This window comes from Papaver somniferum, chromosome 7, assembly GCF_003573695.1.
Source record: "Papaver somniferum cultivar HN1 chromosome 7, ASM357369v1, whole genome shotgun sequence".
Lineage (NCBI taxonomy): Eukaryota > Viridiplantae > Streptophyta > Magnoliopsida > Ranunculales > Papaveraceae > Papaver > Papaver somniferum.
This window is the reverse complement of record NC_039364.1, coordinates 23,661,527-23,680,601: the sequence shown is the minus strand read 5'-3', so window position 1 is coordinate 23,680,601 and position 19,075 is coordinate 23,661,527. Positions and strand designations below refer to the sequence as shown.

The 19,075-nt window shown below is 36.8% G+C and overlaps 2 protein-coding genes across 3 annotated transcripts; one reads left to right on the top strand and one right to left on the bottom strand.

Moving 5' to 3' along the window:
* The first annotated feature begins 2,264 nt into the window (after window positions 1-2,264).
* On the top strand, window positions 2,265-6,996 carry LOC113296715 (cysteine--tRNA ligase 2, cytoplasmic-like). The gene is made up of 10 exons (XM_026545034.1): window positions 2,265-2,423; window positions 2,524-2,712; window positions 3,398-3,461; window positions 3,644-3,805; window positions 4,130-4,312; window positions 4,418-4,702; window positions 4,780-4,905; window positions 5,100-5,333; window positions 6,159-6,266; window positions 6,375-6,996. The coding sequence occupies exons 2-10, from the start codon at window positions 2,546-2,548 to the stop codon at window positions 6,717-6,719; spliced, it is 1,674 nt and encodes a 557-aa protein (XP_026400819.1). The 5' UTR covers window positions 2,265-2,423; window positions 2,524-2,545; the 3' UTR covers window positions 6,720-6,996.
* A 387-nt stretch (window positions 6,997-7,383) lies between these two features.
* Window positions 7,384-18,462, bottom strand: LOC113296713. 2 transcript variants are annotated; one of them, XM_026545032.1, is made up of 13 exons: window positions 17,967-18,462; window positions 16,809-16,980; window positions 16,511-16,731; window positions 15,114-15,174; window positions 14,077-14,149; window positions 13,050-13,127; window positions 12,436-12,593; window positions 10,880-11,048; window positions 9,786-10,248; window positions 9,312-9,695; window positions 8,824-9,027; window positions 8,399-8,532; window positions 7,384-7,800 (listed from the first exon to the last, which is right to left on the bottom strand). In XM_026545032.1, exons 1-13 carry the CDS (start codon window positions 18,363-18,365, stop codon window positions 7,623-7,625), a joined length of 2,694 nt encoding a protein of 897 aa, XP_026400817.1. In that variant the 5' UTR covers window positions 18,366-18,462; the 3' UTR covers window positions 7,384-7,622. The 2 variants fall into 2 exon arrangements, with proteins under 2 accessions (XP_026400817.1, XP_026400818.1); XM_026545033.1 differs by having other exon boundaries at window positions 16,511-16,728; window positions 17,967-18,461.
* Between the last annotated feature and the right edge of the window lie 613 nt (window positions 18,463-19,075).

The following is a 19,075-nucleotide window of genomic DNA, read 5'->3' as shown; positions in this document are numbered from 1 at the left end:
TTCCTCTTCGATTTCTAACTTTGATTTCTAATTATTGAGAAACAAACTGGATTTTCAATCTAGGGTTCTGGGAGTTTCTGTGTATAGAGGAGAAGTATGAAGAGATGAAACGAAAATGAATTTAGTTTTTAGGTTGAGTTGATTAATAAAAAACCAACGCAAAGATGATCAATAATAGAAAGATCAACGACTACTAACGGTTGTTAGATAAATAGGCGGGTAGGCGGGTAGGGTAGGATAATTTCGAGCTTTACCCGTCACCCTACCCATCTAACAGCGGTTAAGAAAATCTTTACCCGTTACCCTACCCGCCAAATAGTGGGTAGGATAGGATACAGTTAAAACACTGGCGGGTAGGGTAAGACTGACGGCTATGGGTAGGGTATGTGCACCCCTATTCTCGACATCATCTTCGACACCCACTACCAACCTCACCTCTTGTTCAAGCTCTTGTTCATTAACAGAAACCAATGCATCAGCCATACTTCACTTCACCGTTAAATACAAAATAAAGCAAAACCAATCTTTTTTTTTCCGTGTCCTGAATGCTTAGAGATCAACTCGAGTATATTGATGAATGATTGATTATTGTCATAATCTAATTGATTGTTGCTTTAATTTTATGGTTCTTGTTACATTGGTGTTTGACAAATTAATATTAATATTTCGGTTTGTGTAAATTTGTGTACTTTACAGTGTACAAATTTAGTGACTAATAGTTCCTGGTAGTGGTCATTGTATTTGATAAATTCAGTGGTTGCTGCTATGATTATTAATGGTGGTTGATGGTTTTGTTGGTGGATCTGAAACTGCAGCTGATGAAATGGTAGCATTTTTCCATCAGCATGGATAAACATCCATTGTTGATCCAACTGCAATGGATAAAAATCCACTGTTGGTCCAACTGAAATGGATAAACATCCATTGTTGATCCAATTTAAATGGATAAACTACTGTTGTTGATACAAAATTATCTGAACCCGATGGTGGCGGCGGTGACGGTGGCGGTGGTTGCTGCTATGGATTATTAATGGTGGTTGATGGCTTTGTTGGTGGATCTGAAACTGCAGCTAATGAAATGGTAGCATTTTTTCCATCAGCATGGATAAACATACATTGTTGATCCAACTACAATGGATAAACTTCTACTATTGATCCAAATGTAATGGATAAACTTCTACTATTGATCCAACTGAAATGGATAAACATCCATTGTTGATCCAATTGAAATGGATCAACTACTTTTGTTGAACAAAAGTATCTAAACCAGTGGCGGCGGCGGTGGACTAGTGGTGGTGGCGGCGGTGACGACGGCGGCGGACTAGTGGTGGTGGCGTCGACAGACTAGTGGTGGTGGCAGCGACGAACTAGTGGTGGTATAATGGCGGTGGTAAAGGAGTGGTGGTGGTGGTGGCAGTTGGTAGGTGGTGGTTGTTGAACGGTGGTGGCGGAATGGTAGTTGAATGTTGGTGGTGGTGGTGTTAGTAGTGGTGGTGAAGTGGTAGAGGAAGAAAATTGTTCCATTTTGAAATAAATAAAAATATTATATGAGTGAGGGTATTAAGGTAATGTAATATTAAATGGATAAGGTTATAAAAATGTAGAGACATATTTATTGTTGAATAAAGATATATTTATTGGGTGTCAAAAGTAGAGACATTTAATTAATATACCCATTTACCTATAACTCAAAATTTTACACAAGTTTCGGTAGAATACTGAGAAACTCTGGAGAAAGCGTGATTTGAATTGGATGAAATATGAAGTATTTATATGGAGTTGAAATACAACCATTGGATTAGCAACTAAAATATAGTTGTTGGACAACCTAGCTAAAACCGCACGACAGATATTACGTACCTCGAGTCTTTAGTTCAGCCGCGACGTTATTTATGTCGTTTATGGTTGTACTTGAGACACAATATTAAAAGAGAGGCGCGTCTTTGCTTCTACTACAATAGGCTAATACTTTGCCCATAATTTGCGCTTCCGTTTTTCATGTTTATTGGGTCCATAATGGATCAAAATTGGCAAATCGCATATGTCTTTGCTTCTACTACAATAGGCTAATAGTTGCCCATAATTTACGCTTCCATTTTTCATGTTTATTGGGTTCATAGTGCGATCAAAATTGGCAAATCGCATTAAGGCCGTCCAATCTAGTGTATCACCCAACCAATCAAACACCCGTTTTCCATCAAATATATCCTCAGCCGTAGATGGTTACATAACGGCTGATATTAAATCTTGAAAAAAAAAAGGTCAACTTCTCTATTTATGTTCTCTCTGCGTCAATTGTAGTAATAAAAATCTCTCTCTCCTATCTTCTAGGGTTTCAGAAACTGAAACTGAAACTGAAGAGGAAGAAGAAGCTGATTATTATAATTTCGAGGTTTCATCGTCAAAATTAATACCAAGATTTCGTAAGTATTTTTTCTCAATTCTCAATTCGTTTTCTTGAGAATTCATTCAAGAAACTTCCCATAGATTTGCTAATTTGGGATTATAAATTGTAATTTGCAGAAACCTGAAGCGATCGTTATCAATGGCGATACGGGAGTTTCAGCTGTACAATAGCATGACTAAGCAGAAGGAGATTTTCGTACCCAAAGAACCAGGGAAAGTTGGGATGTATGTCTGTGGTGTTACAGCTTATGATCTCAGTCATATCGGTCATGCTAGGGCTTATATTGCCTTTGATGTTCTTTATAGGTATAATTCTCATCTTCTTTCTCTTTGCCTTCCCCTTTAGTTTATAAATTAGGTTAGGGTTTCGACTTTGTGTCCGGCAAAGTGCTAAACTCTATATTATAAAAGGCTTGAATAGCTTAAACGATCAATTTGTTGCAATGTTGTGTGGGAATGTTTAGGAGATACACCTCATTATAATATTAAAGGGAACAAATGGTGGAATGTTTGTTTAGAGGGTTTTTGCACCACGTAGTGAAAATGAAAAAGAATTTCCAGGGGAGGAGACTCAAATGCTTCAGAATTGATTGTTTTCTAGTTGTTTTTATTGGTTTACAAAAGCATGCTATAAATCTAAAATGCTTTTGACATTCTTTCCTAATTATGGACTAATTGTGATTGACATAATATTGTTCGATCTTGACAAATGAATTGAGTGATTTAGTTAATACCGCGAACTTTAGTAAGGTGATTAATTGCTACAGCATACATAGTGCAGTTAAATATTTATTTTTGTTTATCCTTGAGTTAAAGTCCCCTTAGAAGAGCATCCAGGGTGCCTTATGGGGTTGAAACTAATTACAGTCTTCCTGTCTGTCGTTCTTCCTTTTTTGGTAGTTAATTCAATGCAATTAATCATGTCATTTTACATTGAAAGATTATTAGTGCATGCCTGACCATTTTTTTAAGTTTGCTGCCATTTGAGCAGATACATAAAACATTTGGGCTATGAAGTTACGTATGTACGCAACTTCACTGATGTCGATGACAAGGTGAGCATGTTTTATTAGGTATCTTATTTTCTTCTTCTTCACTTTTACATAATTAGAAAAAAAATATATCTTTGTTTGGAATGCAGTGTGTTTTTTTTCCCTTTTGGAATGCAGTGTGTTATATACGTGTTTACACTCCGTAATATAAATCTAATGTCCAACTAATGTCTGCGTCTTTGCAGATAATTAATCGAGCTAAGGAAGTAGGGGAGGAACCATTGGATCTCAGTAAACGCTTCTGTGATGAGTATCTTAGGGACATGAATGATCTACAAGTCCTTGTTCCTACAGAACAACCCCGTGTTTCTGAAAACATGGTCGAAATTAAAAATATGATAGCTGAGGTGATCTAATCCCCCTTATGCTTTGTTGTATATCTTTCAGATTTGTTGGGTAGTTAATGACTTCAAGATTATTGGAGCTTATAGGTCGTGGCCTCACTTTCTTGTAGAATGGCTCACCAGAACGTGTAAACATTATAATTGCTTCCTTTTTTTATGGTTTTGGCTGCTCATTTGGAAGCTATTTGTCATCTGCTTATCTTGTTAATAACTTGAGAAACAGTGAAATTTCTTGTGCTGTTTCTTTCATTCTTTATTTGTGTTGTATTTTTTATAGGATAACTGATCAAGCATGTACCTGAAATTCTATTTGGTTTTTGTTGGCAGATTATAAAAAATGATTGTGCTTATGCTGCTGATGGAGATGTCTACTTTTCGGTTGACAAATTTCCAGCTTATGGCCGGCTATCTGGGCGAAAATTAGAAGACAATCGAGCTGGTGGAGGTGGACGAGCTCAAGACAGTTTAACTTCAAGAAAACGAAATCAAAATGACTTTGCACTATGGAAGGTGAGAGAACGTGCCCGTAGCATGCTTATGGTTGTTTTCTTCTTGGTGGCTTATTGTGCTTATGGTTGTTCACTTTTGGGTGGCTTATTGTCTTTGTGCCTGCAGGCTGCAAAGCCGGGAGAAATTAGCTGGGAAAGTCCTTGGGGACCTGGCAGACCTGGGTGGCACATAGAGTGCAGTGCCATGAGTGACCGTTATCTGACTTCCTCCTTTGATATTCATGGTGGAGGAATGGATCTGATATTCCCACATCACGAAAATGAACTTGCTCAGAGTTGCGCTGCCCGCCCCAACACTTGTGAAATTAAATATTGGATGCATAATGGTTTTGTCAATACGAACAACGAGAAAATGTCCAAGTCCCTTGGCAACTTTTTTACTATCCGTGAGGCAAGCGATTACTCATTATTTTTCCAGTTTAACACTATTTATTCTTCTGTTTTCTAACCATCTCATTTTCCTTTTAGGTCACCAAATTGTATCATCCATTAGCATTGAGGTACTTCATGATGAGTACGCACTATCGGTCACCTGTCAATTACTCATTGGATCAACTAGATATTGCGTCTGATAGGGTTTTCTACTCATATCAGGTAAATAACCAATTGTTACTGGTACTTCGATAGTTTTAGCCAAAAGAAACTTTTACTAATGACTTTCATGATTATTTGATGGAATAGATCTGCTAGGTGCTGCTTTAGTGCTTCTTGCGTGCGTAATCTTCTTGCTGTCTATGTACAGGTGTAATATCATATTCTTAACTTGAACTGTTGGTCATGTCTTTTAGACTTTGCTGGACTGTGAAGAGGCCTTAATTCCATTTCGAGAGAAAAATCCCGAGGGATCAGTACCAAAGGGCAAAAATATTCGCATAACTCCGGAGGCTCAGGAGTGCATCAATAAATTAAAGAACGATTTCTATGCTAAAATGTCAGATGATCTCCACACTCAAGACTTCTTGAATGGTGCTCTTCAGGAAATTTTGAAGCTTATGAACAGTTCACTGACCAAGCTCAAGAAGGTATTTCCTTGTCCCTGATCTATACAGCCTTCTAGTACTTGTCATCAATGGCTATGTACAAATATATATATCCCACTTGCATGTTAAAGGTGTCTCTGGAGCTAAACATTTTAGGAGTTCTTTTTTAGTGCTTTGAGGTCACTTACCTGTTCCAAAGGCAAACCATCAGATCTGATATGCCATATGTCCAGTCTAAGAATTTCTTTGTCCTTTAAATACATTCCCTCTTCGTGTATTTTCCCTAGGAATTCGTTTTCTGAAACTTCTGGAGTGATATTTTCACCTCAAGATTTTCTGATGAATATCTGAAGTCTACACAGGTAACAAAATTACACAGGAGGGATCTTCATGTGGTCCTCTTGCCTGTGTCATTAGTGATTCAGAACTGTCAGTGACAGCTTAGAACAGGGTTGACATTTTCGCTTGTTATTATTTGACTGCTGAGTGTTCCAAATCTGAGATCTTTCCCAAAAGTGAGAGTTTGAATTGTGTTTTAATCATTTTTTACAGTATGCAAATCATGTTTTGATATTAAATCTGAAACTGTTAACCAAAGTTTTAAAACACAAATGCATATCATTGGGTACTTATTATTCCTTGTTCGAAAACACGATGTATCATATCTCAGTTTCAAAAAATGATCTAGATTGTGCTTATGTTAACTGTACATTGTACTTCTCCTTGTGTAATGAGATGCTTGTTCCGTAGTTTAGAAGTAAGAAACACCAGCATCTTGGGTTCTATAGTTGCCCACCTTAGTTTCGCATTGGTGTTCCATGCATGTAGTCCTACTTTTTGCCCGAGTCTTATAGTGTGCATTTCCAGGCAAAGCAACAACAGCAATCGTTGTTCCTGTCCCTTGCTGAAATGGAGAAAGAAGCGAAGATGGTTCTAGATACTCTTGGACTAATGTCATCTTTATCATATTCAGAGGTATGTCATCTTTCGTCTTAAGTCACTGATAGTCTGTTTGCCTCCCTTCAAGGGACATTTCAGTGTAAGTTTAAAACAATCAAAATAAAATTCCTTTACTCCGAACAGGTTCTGGAGAAATTGAAAGCCAAGGCTTTGACAAGAGCAAATTTGACTGAGGAAGATGTGTTGCAACAAATAGAAGACCGAACCCAGGCAAGGAAAGACAAGGATTTTGCTAAAAGTGACAAAATCAGGCGTGACTTCGAATTTAAGGGCATTGCTCTTATGGATGTGGGCAATGAAACTATATGGAGACCTTGTGTCCCAAGGGAAACTGAACAAACTGTCGCATCTACTGAAGTAAAACAAAACTCAGAAACTGTTGCAGTAGCTTCCACTGAAGTAAAACAAAACTCAGAGATTGAAACTGTTGCAGTAGCTTCTACTGAAGTTGACAAAATTAGCATCTGAACCAGAACATCATACAGAATTTCACAAACAAGAAGTTTGTTTTTGTTGTTTACTTCTCCTGATTTGTACACCAATTTTATCGTTAGGTACTAGAAACAAGTTTGTAGCAGATTGAACATTAACTCAATCTTGGGTAATTAACCCTGTAGTTACAGTGATTTTACAAGTTGATTTATATCTAAAACTAATCTGCTTGGGAATAAAAAGTTCCCAGCTTCTGGTTAGTTATAAAAAGGAAATATACTGTTGGATGTTCTAGTGTAAGTTTTTCATGTCTTGTTTATTGATTTCTGCTCAGCAACTGTTAGAAACTTAGAATGATGATGATAAAAAAGATTTATACATGCACTTGGGTATTTTTACACCAAGGAATAGATAATTTTTTTACCTTCATGTATACCAAGAGGATCACCATAATCTGTAAAAGAAAGTTTTTGTATGACCATCGATCTAAAACTTGGTGGGTTAGATTCATTGACCAGTTTCAACCCGTAAGTGGTTCCACTTCTGCAGGTCCAGTTCATCAGTTTCTCGTCAAGGCTTTGTCCCTAAGCCAGCTTAGAAGTTGGATGTAAATTTGCCCTGAAAATTTCGTTTATGCAGTTCAAGAGGCACTTCACTTCACCGTGTTGTAATAGTAATACAGTAAGAGAATACAGTAATAAGAACAACAAAATCTGCCTTTCATTTCCTTTCTCAGCAAAAGATATCTATTCTTACAAATACAACATCAAAATTGCTACCTATTTCCTATGGTGCTAGTTACATATTTCTCAGGCACGGCTTTGGCATCACCAATAACTAAGTTGGTAGTTGATGCCTGATGGATATTTCATTAGGTTTCGGACAAGGGTAGGTCAGTCTAATGCAACTGTCTCGGATAGCATACAGTCATCATTGGCATCATGATGATTCCTCCTCACTAGTACTATCCTTACCACCAGGTCTAGCTGAAATTACTCGGTCTATGATTTGGTCTGGGACTTTAATACCGGCTGTTTCCATGTCTGCTACAATAGCTATGGCTGCATCGAGTTCCCCAAGATCAAGACACAGAGAGATGATTTCATCATACAGTGGACTGCAGAAAAACAGATAAAGGTATTAGTATCATAATTTTGTTCAGATAGGAATACGGATTCAGTATTGTTCTTCATTAGTGATATGAACTAGAATCTAGGATTTAAGGAGGAAGACCTAGTCAAACGATATTCATTAGTAAGTACTAGCTTGATCTCAGTGGAAAAAAAGTTGTTCTACAAATTTGGAAATCCAAAATGAATAAACAAATTCATCTACTATTATGAGAGGGAAATCTGAAGATTATGATTTTAAAGATAATTTGCAAGACCTAGCAGACATCTAACATCATCTGGTGGATTGCGGAAACAGATAACTCACAAGGAGTGGTTATTCCCAAACCATGGCTTAGGCTCCTTGAAGCTTGTCTAAAGCACAAAGCATATTCATCTAAAGTTCAAGGAAAGTAAGCATCTTCTATATATACTTCCCATGAGAAATTCTTATTAGGCCTATCTCACCAGTTGACATTTATATTACTTGTAGACTGATACAGTACTAAGACTGCTGATTATATCTGTTTTAGAAACTTAGCATGCAGTTTCCCAGCTACCACTCTACTTTCATGTACTTCATCAAGCAAAAAACTTAAAACTTACATCCCAAAGACGTATCCAAGGCTGTGAGTAGTCTGCAAAATTTTTAGAAAAGCTGATGGGAGTGGCGCTCTAATAGCTGCTCGTAGTATCACAGCGCAATCCCCAATTGTTGGTGTTCCACCCAATTCAATCACCTGAAACATTATATAAAGATTACACCTCAGCTCAGAATATCACATGGTGAACTTAACATTAGTTCCGCAAAAATATAAAGGTTATTATGATGTGATTCTCTATTTTCCTAATTAAGTATGCAAGACTATTCTACGAACTCCGCAGACTTCCAATAGACAGTCACAAAACTAAGTACCACTGGGCTTGAAAATATTACAATCACAAAGCAAGATTACAGTATGAAAACAAACATATATTTTAGAATAACAAGCAACTCTTTCCGAAGATTCAGAGTACACAAGGCATTATACCTTCACCATCACTTTAAGTGCCAAATCAACTTCCCATTCTTGCGACCACTTCTGTGGAGTTCTTTTCTTTATCTCTCTTTCCCAGGTCCATCCCCAAACATCAGCAATTGTATACATGTCTGATTCATCAAAAATTCTTCTTTCTCTCATCAATTTGAAAGCCTCATTTATATCCTCTGGAAACCAGTCGTCATCATCTGAATCCTGCACGCCCACAAGAAACAGTTTACCAAGTTAATATAGTATGAGGCTTCCGATATGTTTGAGACTGAATAAATTAAAGCCCATAATATGCTCTAAGATGCAAAAAACTAAGAAATAATCGAGAGAATTACCAATTCGTCTATTTAATGACAGAACCATAAAAAGAAAAGGATGGTAGCTTAGATGTGAACCATTACCAAAAACAAAAACATACACTAGCTTGCGAAGAAACAGATACTTTCAGTTAAACAAAGAATTGTAAGATCAAAATTTCACTTGCTGACCTCCATCGAAAGTCGAGACCGTCTCCTCCTTGATTTTTTTGAGGTAGTAGGTGCTTCCTCAGAATCCTTCAACAACTGGACTCCAATCATTTGTAAAGGCTTAACAGTTTCTACTTCCTTTACCTTAGCTCTATCCCCTACTTGAACTTCTGTCTGTTCAACTTCTTCCTCCTCTTCGTCGGCCTCATCTTCAGCTTCTTTTGCAACATCCTCCGCGGCATCTACATCGTCCAAGATATCTTGAAGTTCTGAATCTACTTCTACGTCAATAGCATTGTCATTCTCATGGTTTAAGCCTTCTCCAAGAAAACGACGTTTCCAAAACTCTGTATTTCCATCCTCCAGCTTAATTCGTGAGATTAATTCATCCAGCCTTTCATCAACCTGCAGAACAATTAAACACTAGTAAGATCACAGTGCATGAATAATTACCATGTATTATTTCTTCTCAGGAAGCTCGTGAAAAGATTAAACCTCTTCCTCTTCTTCCTCTACAGGAGGAATCCAAAGAGGCCGACCACGTGAACGATTTATTCTCCTTGCTTTTTGGACTCGCTGGTAGAGCACATTTCTAGTTCCATCAGTTGGTAAACCCTGTGCTTCCAACTCCTCCTTTAACTCGGCCACTACCATTTTACTAGCTGCCTTAGGCTTTAAGGCGTTCTGGTCGGGACCTTTTATAATCTTCTTTAACCGCTCCACTACTCTAACGTAATCAGCTTCTGATGCATTCCCTAAGACTGAAGGTCCTTCATTCCAAAGGTTCCTTAAAAGCTTGCGATGGTGAACTTTCCAATCATCAAGACAACGTTGCTTGAAAGAAGTTTCAATTGGGTTTGAGTAAATAAAGCCATCCACATCAGGGTCTAGAGGAGTTTTGCCTCTGCGTGGGACCCACCTCTTTCGCTCACCTGTGAGCCCTCCTTCTGCTACATACCTGGTCAACCAACAAAGATTGTCTTAGCTTAACAAGCAATACTTACACCCAATTATGTATAACATAGATGCATTTGTTAATTCACAGAATGCAAGATGAACCACCCAAGAAGAAACTTATATAAGCCTACATACATTCATCATAAAATATTTGTCTCAACTACAGCTACAACACCAGCTTCACAAAGTTGTTTATTTTTTGAAGATGCACTTAAATTCAATCAGGTTTTTGATTGGTGGAGTTCCATTTTGTTATTTATATGGACTGCCAGTGGTTTGAAGTTCATTACTTGGTAGTACTTCAAGAAAAATTAGAAAATTATCAGGAATACTAGCCAAAGGTGTCCTGAAATTTTACTATACGCGTGAGCTAGAAGTTCATCTCAACTAGTTTCGGTGTCTGGGCTAAGAGTGACCAAACAATAGTGGATATAGAGAAAATCGTACATCAATGGAAACAAGTGCAGACATGCTTAACCAAATGCGGAGAATGAGGAAACTGAAATGACTTGAAAAAGAGGAGATGAATCTCAATTAGGTAATCCCAGTTTAGGGCCAGAAGGACATAAATAGAGAAACCATCACCCCATAACGTTATGTATTTAATGGTGAATGACAATGCAAAAGCACACCTGGCAATATAATCAATCTCATATCCAAGCTCAGCTTCTTCTTGTAAGGGTTCAATCCAAGAGCTAACTAGCGTTCGATATTTTCTACTCAAGATCATTGCTCTTGGAGGAATGACTTGATTATCTTTCGCCATTGTTTCCAACGCTTCAAGTAACTCTACAACTCTTCCTGATCCCAATCACATAAAAACAACTCAGAAAAATATTAAAGCAGGTGTGAAAGCACATGAATATGCTTAGAATCCTATTTTAAGTATTTACAGGGTCAAATATTGATGTAAAAGTAGTTACTCTTAAAGTCTTCAAATCCAAATAATAGATTGTCAAAAGTCTTCGAATGGCAAAGAGAGATAAATGCAATCACAGGAAGCACGACAAAAGATACACATAGATATATGTAAACTGAAGTTGCATTTGTTTCATTCATAGTGGATTAATTTAGTGCATAAATAGATAAATATTAGACGCCAACGAGAATATTCCAGAAAACAAAAATCTTGATGCAAGAATCTTAACGTGCCATGGAGGTTAGCATGCTACGCAAATCCTAAGTCAATTAGCTACTTATTGGTTTCACGGCAGTAAAGGTATCCAGCAGTTTTCATCTTTACTGGTTTCCTAGTAATCCACCTGTGGTCATTTTGATTATTATTCGTGGGCCCAATGAAGTCATTGAAAGATATACAGGGTTACACTCTCTAGGTCAGGTGAAGCTTGGCAGTTAAAGCCCAAATTTTTGTTTCAGCTGTAATTTTTGCACTAACATAAGAGCAACAAAAGTAAGCTCCGCGGCAGGGTGGACCATCGTCGAGCATTAGTGAGATGATCTTAAATAGTAATCATAAGAAATATATGCTTGTATTAGGTCCTGTACACTATTAGTGCTCTAAAATCCATCAGAGTGGAAAAGTTAGACTTATGGAGCCTTTTCGATATATATGTCATTATAGGTCTTAAACTACAAAAATCAAATTATAAATTGGTACTTTAATACACTTGATGGAAGACAAGTGTTATGGCAAAGCTGAATTGTAAACAGGGTAGCCACTATTTGGTGAAGATGCCCATCAATGCAGACACTAATCAAAGATGATGGTGACATTCCAGTAAATCTAAAGTAGATCAATAGATACCCGAATTATGAACATCGGATTGTTTATTAAATCAGGTACTTGTTCAATTACAATGTTATCGATAGGTTCATGTTATTGTTATCTAGCGAAATAAACATGTCTGTTAGAGTACTCATACAATATTTATCATAGATCTGTTCTCTATACTCTTCCAATGCTCATACAGGTTATCAATCATAAAGTGTTTCCATGTTCTTTGACGCACAATCTGTTTAATTCCTACAGTAAAACTCAGCAATGGGGAAGTGCTCCATAGAACTGATAAGCAGAGGCCTTTGATATATAAATCATACTGAGGTCAACAAACTTCACTGCTCTTCTTGGTGACAATGTGAATTCTTAAATGTTTGGGGTCCATATTAAGTGGTACTGGAACAATTCAGTGTTGCAAGTTAACAACGAAAACAATGTGTCAAGACATACCTTCTCGACATAAAGCCCGAAGATACAAGGAAAGTGGGTCCCCGTAATTCCCATCATTATGTAAGAGTTTGGTTCCCCCTTCAAAGTGCTTGAGGGCCCGAAAATGCCTGATTGCTTCCCGGACGACACAATACTTGGTAAAGCACTCCACCAGCAACCTGGGAAGAAGGTACTTTTGTTAATTTAACATGCATATACCTCCAAGAGCTGAACCAGCCAGCTCCTATGAAACAAGTAATTTTATTAGCTAAAAGAAACTTGGCTACTGTCAGTTTGACATACTCTGTCAGGTGTAGAAGTTTTAATAGGCTCTTAGAGCATTTTTCACCATGGAAAAACTTATAGAATGCTCTTGATTCTTTTAAAAAAAACAAGGGGAAAGTAGTGATAATTACATAGCTAATGGGTTTTTCAGACCCCATTAGCGGCACAGTATTTTAAGTTGATACCGGTTTGGCATTTTTTTTTCCATATATAATCAGAAAGACAATTGAAACTCCCGGAGTAAGAACATAACTAAACATGTGATATGAGGTTCGATATACAGATAAATGTGTAACCAAAAAGAAAAGAAAAGGAAATAGGAGAACTAGTTTTAGATATTGTATACTCACGCATATGTTTTCACATTTGGTTGCAAACGTTTGTGATTTTCGACCATCATGCCAAGCAATTCAGCTACATCCTGTACCCTGCACTTGAAATACAGGAAACACTTAATGGGTAAATAGTACGTAACAAACGTTACAGGACCTCATAAGTATTTCTTAGTGTCACAAATGAAAGTTCGGATATGAATATTCCAAGCATTGACGGGATGTAACTTTCTGGTGAAACAAAACTTAATATGTAATGCAAAACGAAGCAGGTTGATATACAGTTAATGTTTGTACTAAATGGCATCTTAAAAACGAATGGAGATTTAATTTCGTCGATTTTGTAGCAGTTTACTTTTAGCTAACACGTTAACTCAGAATTATCGGAGTGCCCAACCCGATTCCAATTTCACCCCATCTTTATCTTTTATTCAACTATTTTTGTTTCATACGCTTCCTCTCTACTGTACTACGTAGTCTGGCCAAATCATTTCAGCGAGTTCTAAATCTATAGCCCTCGTAAGTGTTAAGTCTGACCCTTCGCTAATTTTTGACTAAAGCTACTTTACTGTAAGTTTGTAACATTAGTGGATCAGCTCAGTTGATTGCTCCAATGCACAAATGACAGGGATTTTCTAAAAGCTTAGCTTGTTCTTCAGAACAACAATGGTCATCAAAAGATTTACTTAAGTAGCAGGATCTAGTTTCCTCCATGGACCTAAAGTGTGTACCCAAAATTTTTAACTCGATGTACCAACTGAAACTATTATTACCTTGTCCACTTACATTCAGCACAGGTGAAATGACAACAAAAATGATAAGAAAATCCTTGAGCCAATAAGGTTACCATGTGAATCTGTTAGTCCTCATTCTTCATAACATGGTAAAGGATTCATGACAAGAGACTCCAAAAAAATTCTGATGTGGAGAATTTAACGACCAGATGCAATAAATACACACCAAAGAATAATGAAATGAAAAGTTGTGATATTACTACAGACAATATGCCAGCACAGTCAATCGGGAAGTTCCAAAAGAATGTTACCTGTCATAAGATTCGGCTCTAGTATATGCTTGGATCACCCAATTATATGACTCGGTATCAGGTTTCATGGATTCTGGCAAAAATAAGGCGGTAATCAGCACCATGGTTATGAGTACAACGAAAAGCATAAAAATAACATCTTCATCCCAATTAAAAGGAAGCAACCAGTTCTTATCACACAAAAGAAAACACCTACTTGTTACTGGCTATTTGTTCATGTCACCTACTATATAGTCAGGTTGGATCCTCATGCAGAGCCTACGTTTATTGTGCATGTTCACATATACAAGGGACACATATGGTACATGGAGATGATCCAAGGGCCAATCTTCAGTGATGACACTCCCTAAGCATGTAATTCGTCTTCGTCAAAGAGCTCAATCTAACACTTCTAATCGAATGAAGCATTGGTCAAAAATCAACAGTAAATTAATTGTTAAACCATTCATCCGAATTTTGATGGTCACAAAAGCTTTAGAAGGTTATTTTTTCTATCGGAAAAATAATACAAACACTGCCTCCACACCTAAAGCCGTTACTTTTCAGAGAACGATTAACATTGCATGAGTATCCTGCATCCTACATAGTATAGAGACGACAAATACTTTTTTTTATCACTTACGCACATGAATTCATGCTTAACTTTCTTTCATAAAATACTTCATTAATTACGTAGTCAGAGTAAAACAACATCAGCTAGTAAGGCCATGAGAAGTTATTTAGTCTAATTTCACTTAACTGGTAGATGTTTATTAATCCTCTGCTAGACACACAAAACCTTGTTAAGCACATTCTTACTCCACTTTCTAACTGGACCTGGACATTCTTACCAAAGGGTGCCATTTATTTATGCATTTATGATTAACTTACAAATCTGACTCCACATATGCATTCTGTCACATGTTAAAAATTAACCATCTTTAACTTTCCTTCAACTTAAACGTCTACCAGCATACAGGTTGACAACATAGAACTAAATATAAGAAATGTATAGTTGGATACAAAAATGAGGTTTAATTGAGAAGAAAAATACAAACCTTCTCCGTATTCCATGTTCTCAAATGTTGAAAAAGCTATCTCTGGTATTCCACATGTAGCCTACATACATTATGCACAGACGGTCATAGTATCACATTCAGTTCAAAGCATATGATAACTAATTGCCAACTTCCAAAAGAAACTTTACTGGTGTTTAAGGGACATGATTGCACTATAGTAACCAGGAAAATTCAACTAGATATCACAGGAATGTTTCAAACAACAATTTATTCAGTTTGTTGGTATTGATGCTTGTAAAACCAAAAGACAACGGTGTAGCATAAGAGTATCATTATGTAAGATGCTTGGTTTACTCTCAATAGTCATGTGGGATTATTTATTCTATTCTCGACACTGCCGCTCATGTGCAACATTATCTTCAGATTAACACGTGGCACCTAATCGGTCAAATGAAGTGGAGTCTGGGTAGCCTTTGGTCTATTCTCGTATGGGGCGACTTCGACGCCATGATAAGTTTGTGAACATCCAGGATCTACTGGCTTTTCCAGGCTCTCAATATACATGTGGGGTAACTATGCTCTCAAGATTTCTAAGTAACAAGTCTCATTCTACGAATTGAATGTGTGGAAACTTTTTGTAACAAAAAAACAGCTCAATGGTTTACAAACTTCTATCCAGAAGAAGCCTCCAATCCGACAGAACTTAATAATGTTGTTTAATACTTTAATTTGATCATAAAGGGACATCACTTTCTATGTTAAACTTCTCAAGGTGACATCTATAAAGCACCAAGAAACAAATTTCTGTTCACAACTTCTAATACTAGGGAGAGTTCTGCTTGGAGTCCTTTGAAATTTTCAAAATTGAGACCTTAGGCCTTATACTTAAAGTTGAGAACTGAAATCTGGTGCAAAGTGGATGGAAGAACTACAAAATATCCGAGTGTGTCAAATGTCTGTCTGAGATGTTGTGCAGCAAGAAAGAAGCCCATCCTAATCTGTTTTTTCGTCAGTAGTGTTCATGTCATGTGTACATATAGTTGATATTTGGGAACTGTCACTCTGTCAGAGGACGAAAACCATGCAACTAAAACAAGTTCTAAAATCACCAAACATAATTCAAAAAATCATTTGTCTACAGTAAAAAAAAGAAAAGTAAAAGAGGTTCTGTTGTCGAAAGGAACAACGATCATAATACGTTCACATACAGTTGATATTTGGGAACTGTCACTCTGTCAGAGGACGAAAACCATGCAACTAAAACAAGTTCTAAAATCACCAAACATAATTCAAAAAATCATTTGTCTACCAGTAAAAAAAAAAAGTAAAAGAGGTTCTGTTGTCGAAAGGAACAACGATCATAATACGTTCAGATTTGATTTCGAGATTAGCCAAAGAGAAGAACTGACATATTACAATAGTATGTGAATGCTTACCTGTACGCTAAGAAGACAATTAAAGTGAGATGTATTTGCCACTCGACCAGCTGCTTCCATCTCGTATGCTATCGTTAATGCATTAGAATGATCTCCGACCTTACAATCTTCGGAAATTAAAAGATCATACAGTTCATCAGTGGCTCTTAAGCCACCTTTTGCACCCTTCAGGAACACATTGTTGGCATCATCCAAATGTTTGTTTCTGACGAGCTCCTCTGCTGTCCATAATTAAATTAGTATCAGCTCTGAAACCTAATTTTAGTGAGAATTGTAAGTAAACAATATCAGGTCTTACCAACAAGAATTAGCCAAGATTGCCGAATGTCATAGTTTAACTTTTCCATAGCTGCAAGAATTTCTAAGCCTTTGATGGCTTGACCTTTGCCGCCAAACAGACGAATCAATGCCAAAAATGTTTCAGGAAGAGGTTGAAGCCCTGCACTTAACTCCCTCCTTAGTGACAGCATCTACGTTGTTTATATGAATCTAATATCAGTACATTCAGATCATCACCTAAAACCACGCAACGACAATCTGAAAGAACAGTATTACTTTTTCCTAGATGTAGCAAGCCTGGAATTTAAAAGCAGCCTTGCATGTAAGCACCAACTATTGTATTTCCCCCTAACATGACATGCTATCATGAGGAAACACATAACTGCTAAAGCCTGTATGTGCTTTTTCTGTTGTTCTGGTAATGCGTATACTTCTACACAGAATACATTGACTACCAAAGAAAAGGATAGCTAATAGGTTTAACATTGTATTCAATTTGATGGAACTAAAGACGAACAAACAAAAGAAAATAATGAAAAACAAGATTTGACAAAATCCTAAAGGTTCCACATTGACCAGTATGGGATCCATCATATCTGTATGGACGCTACTGGTTTGAATTCTCTTTCAGGGGTGAAATCTAGCAATGCACTTTCTCATTTTTTATCAGAGCCTAGACCCTTATCATTGCCGCCCTTAATAGTCATCCATGCTAGCACTTTCTCTTTTATAGAGGAAGAGTCAAGTCTAATACGGTCGACAAATCAAAACCTAATTGTCACATTACTAATTCAAATCCCCTCCCAAAGCCATCTACATCCAATACCTAATTGTGTACGGAGTATTCAACTGGTCGAGTGGGGGGAACCATCCAGAATGTCATTAGGAGGCCATCACCTCCTGCATTCATAGTTACTTAAACTGCCTCTACACTATATGAAGCCATTTTTCAAATAGGCGGACTACTCGCAATGTCATTAGGCTATCATTCTACTCGCAGCAGCAGATATCACTAAATTGGATATTCTACAAAAACTATACTAGTGTCTCTAGTTAAACATTACACTACGGAATGCAAATTGGTGTTCAGTTATCTCAACCTGTGGTGACAATTTTCATTACCTTACTCTTAAAAAAACTGAAAAATCAAATGAAATGGGGATTTTATAAAAATTACCGCGCCTTCATCGTCACCATTAAGTGAATGGGAAACAATCAATCCATGAAAAGATCTAGGACCTGGTTTCAAACCAGCAGCAATCATATCATACATAACATTAGAAACACCGGAAACATCACGATTTCTTGCACGGTCCATTAATTCCTCCATGAATGTAAATCTCAATCCTCTTTCAGCAGCTGATAATGAATTCGAAGAAGATGAATCATCTTTTTTAGGTTGTTTTTTTCTTCTGGTTGTTATTTTTTTAGTCTCAGCTGTTAAAATTGCTGAAACACTGACACCATTTTTTAGCTTAGAAGAAGATGAAGTAGATAAGAAGAGAGTAGATGATTTTGTTTGTTCCTTTGAAGTGAAGAATGTTGTTGGTGTGTAGGTTAAGAAGAGTTTCGCCATTTTTTATTTCTAAGGGTTTTAACACTTCTTCTCCATACCAAATACTGCTCTAGTGAAAGAAGTGAGATTTAAAGAGAAATTGGATTTTAGTTTTTGGATAAGAGAGATTTCAGGGTTTAAGGAGAGAGACTATTACTTAGTTTTACTACACTAAGCTTACACTCTTGCGTTTGCTGCTCAGAACCTTTTTTTGGTGTAGTCTAGTTTGATGTCTACTCTTATACTCCCTCCGTCCCACTATTAGTTGACCTATTTACTTTTAGATTTTGTCCCATAATAGATGACCTATATCACTAAACAAAGAGATATTTCTAAAATTATCCTTTTAATTGATTATAAGAATTATAAGAAATATGCATAATTTGATAGGCATGTTTATATTCGTTAAGTAGGTGTTTTAAAATGCTTTTCAATGATATGAAGTTTGCGAATATCCGTGGTGTAGTTTTAGAGATAAGTCATTTTCAAAATTTCACTAGTTATTATCCATAAGGGTATAATTGTAAAAAATACTTAAAAGTACTTTTTTCCCTTCTTTGTCTTAAGAATTGTGCAAACTTGAACTAAGTCATCTTATAGTGGGACGGAAGGAGTATTACAGAGAAAATTGGATGAAAATTGTCGTAACGAAGAATACTTGCGAATTAGCTTAAATTTATGGGTAGCTGAATAAAATTTTACTGGCACACTGCTTTATCATTTTGAATGTA

Excerpts from the sequence above, each read along its gene's own strand:
- LOC113296715 (XM_026545034.1), top strand. The coding sequence starts at position 2,546 with ATGGCGATACGGGAGTTTCAGCTGTACAATAGCATGACTAAGCAGAAG. Across the intron at positions 4,703-4,779 it reads ACTTTTTTACTATCCGTGAG|GTCACCAAATTGTATCATCC; the intron begins GCAAGCGATTAC and ends TTTTCCTTTTAG. Across the intron at positions 4,906-5,099 it reads GGGTTTTCTACTCATATCAG|ACTTTGCTGGACTGTGAAGA; the intron begins GTAAATAACCAA and ends CATGTCTTTTAG.
- LOC113296713 (XM_026545032.1), bottom strand. The coding sequence starts at position 18,365 with ATGGCGAAACTCTTCTTAACCTACACACCAACAACATTCTTCACTTCA. Across the intron at positions 13,128-14,076 it reads AGAGCCGAATCTTATGACAG|GGTACAGGATGTAGCTGAAT; the intron begins GTAACATTCTTT and ends TTTCAAGTGCAG. Across the intron at positions 9,696-9,785 it reads TAGAGGAAGAAGAGGAAGAG|GTTGATGAAAGGCTGGATGA; the intron begins GTTTAATCTTTT and ends ATTGTTCTGCAG.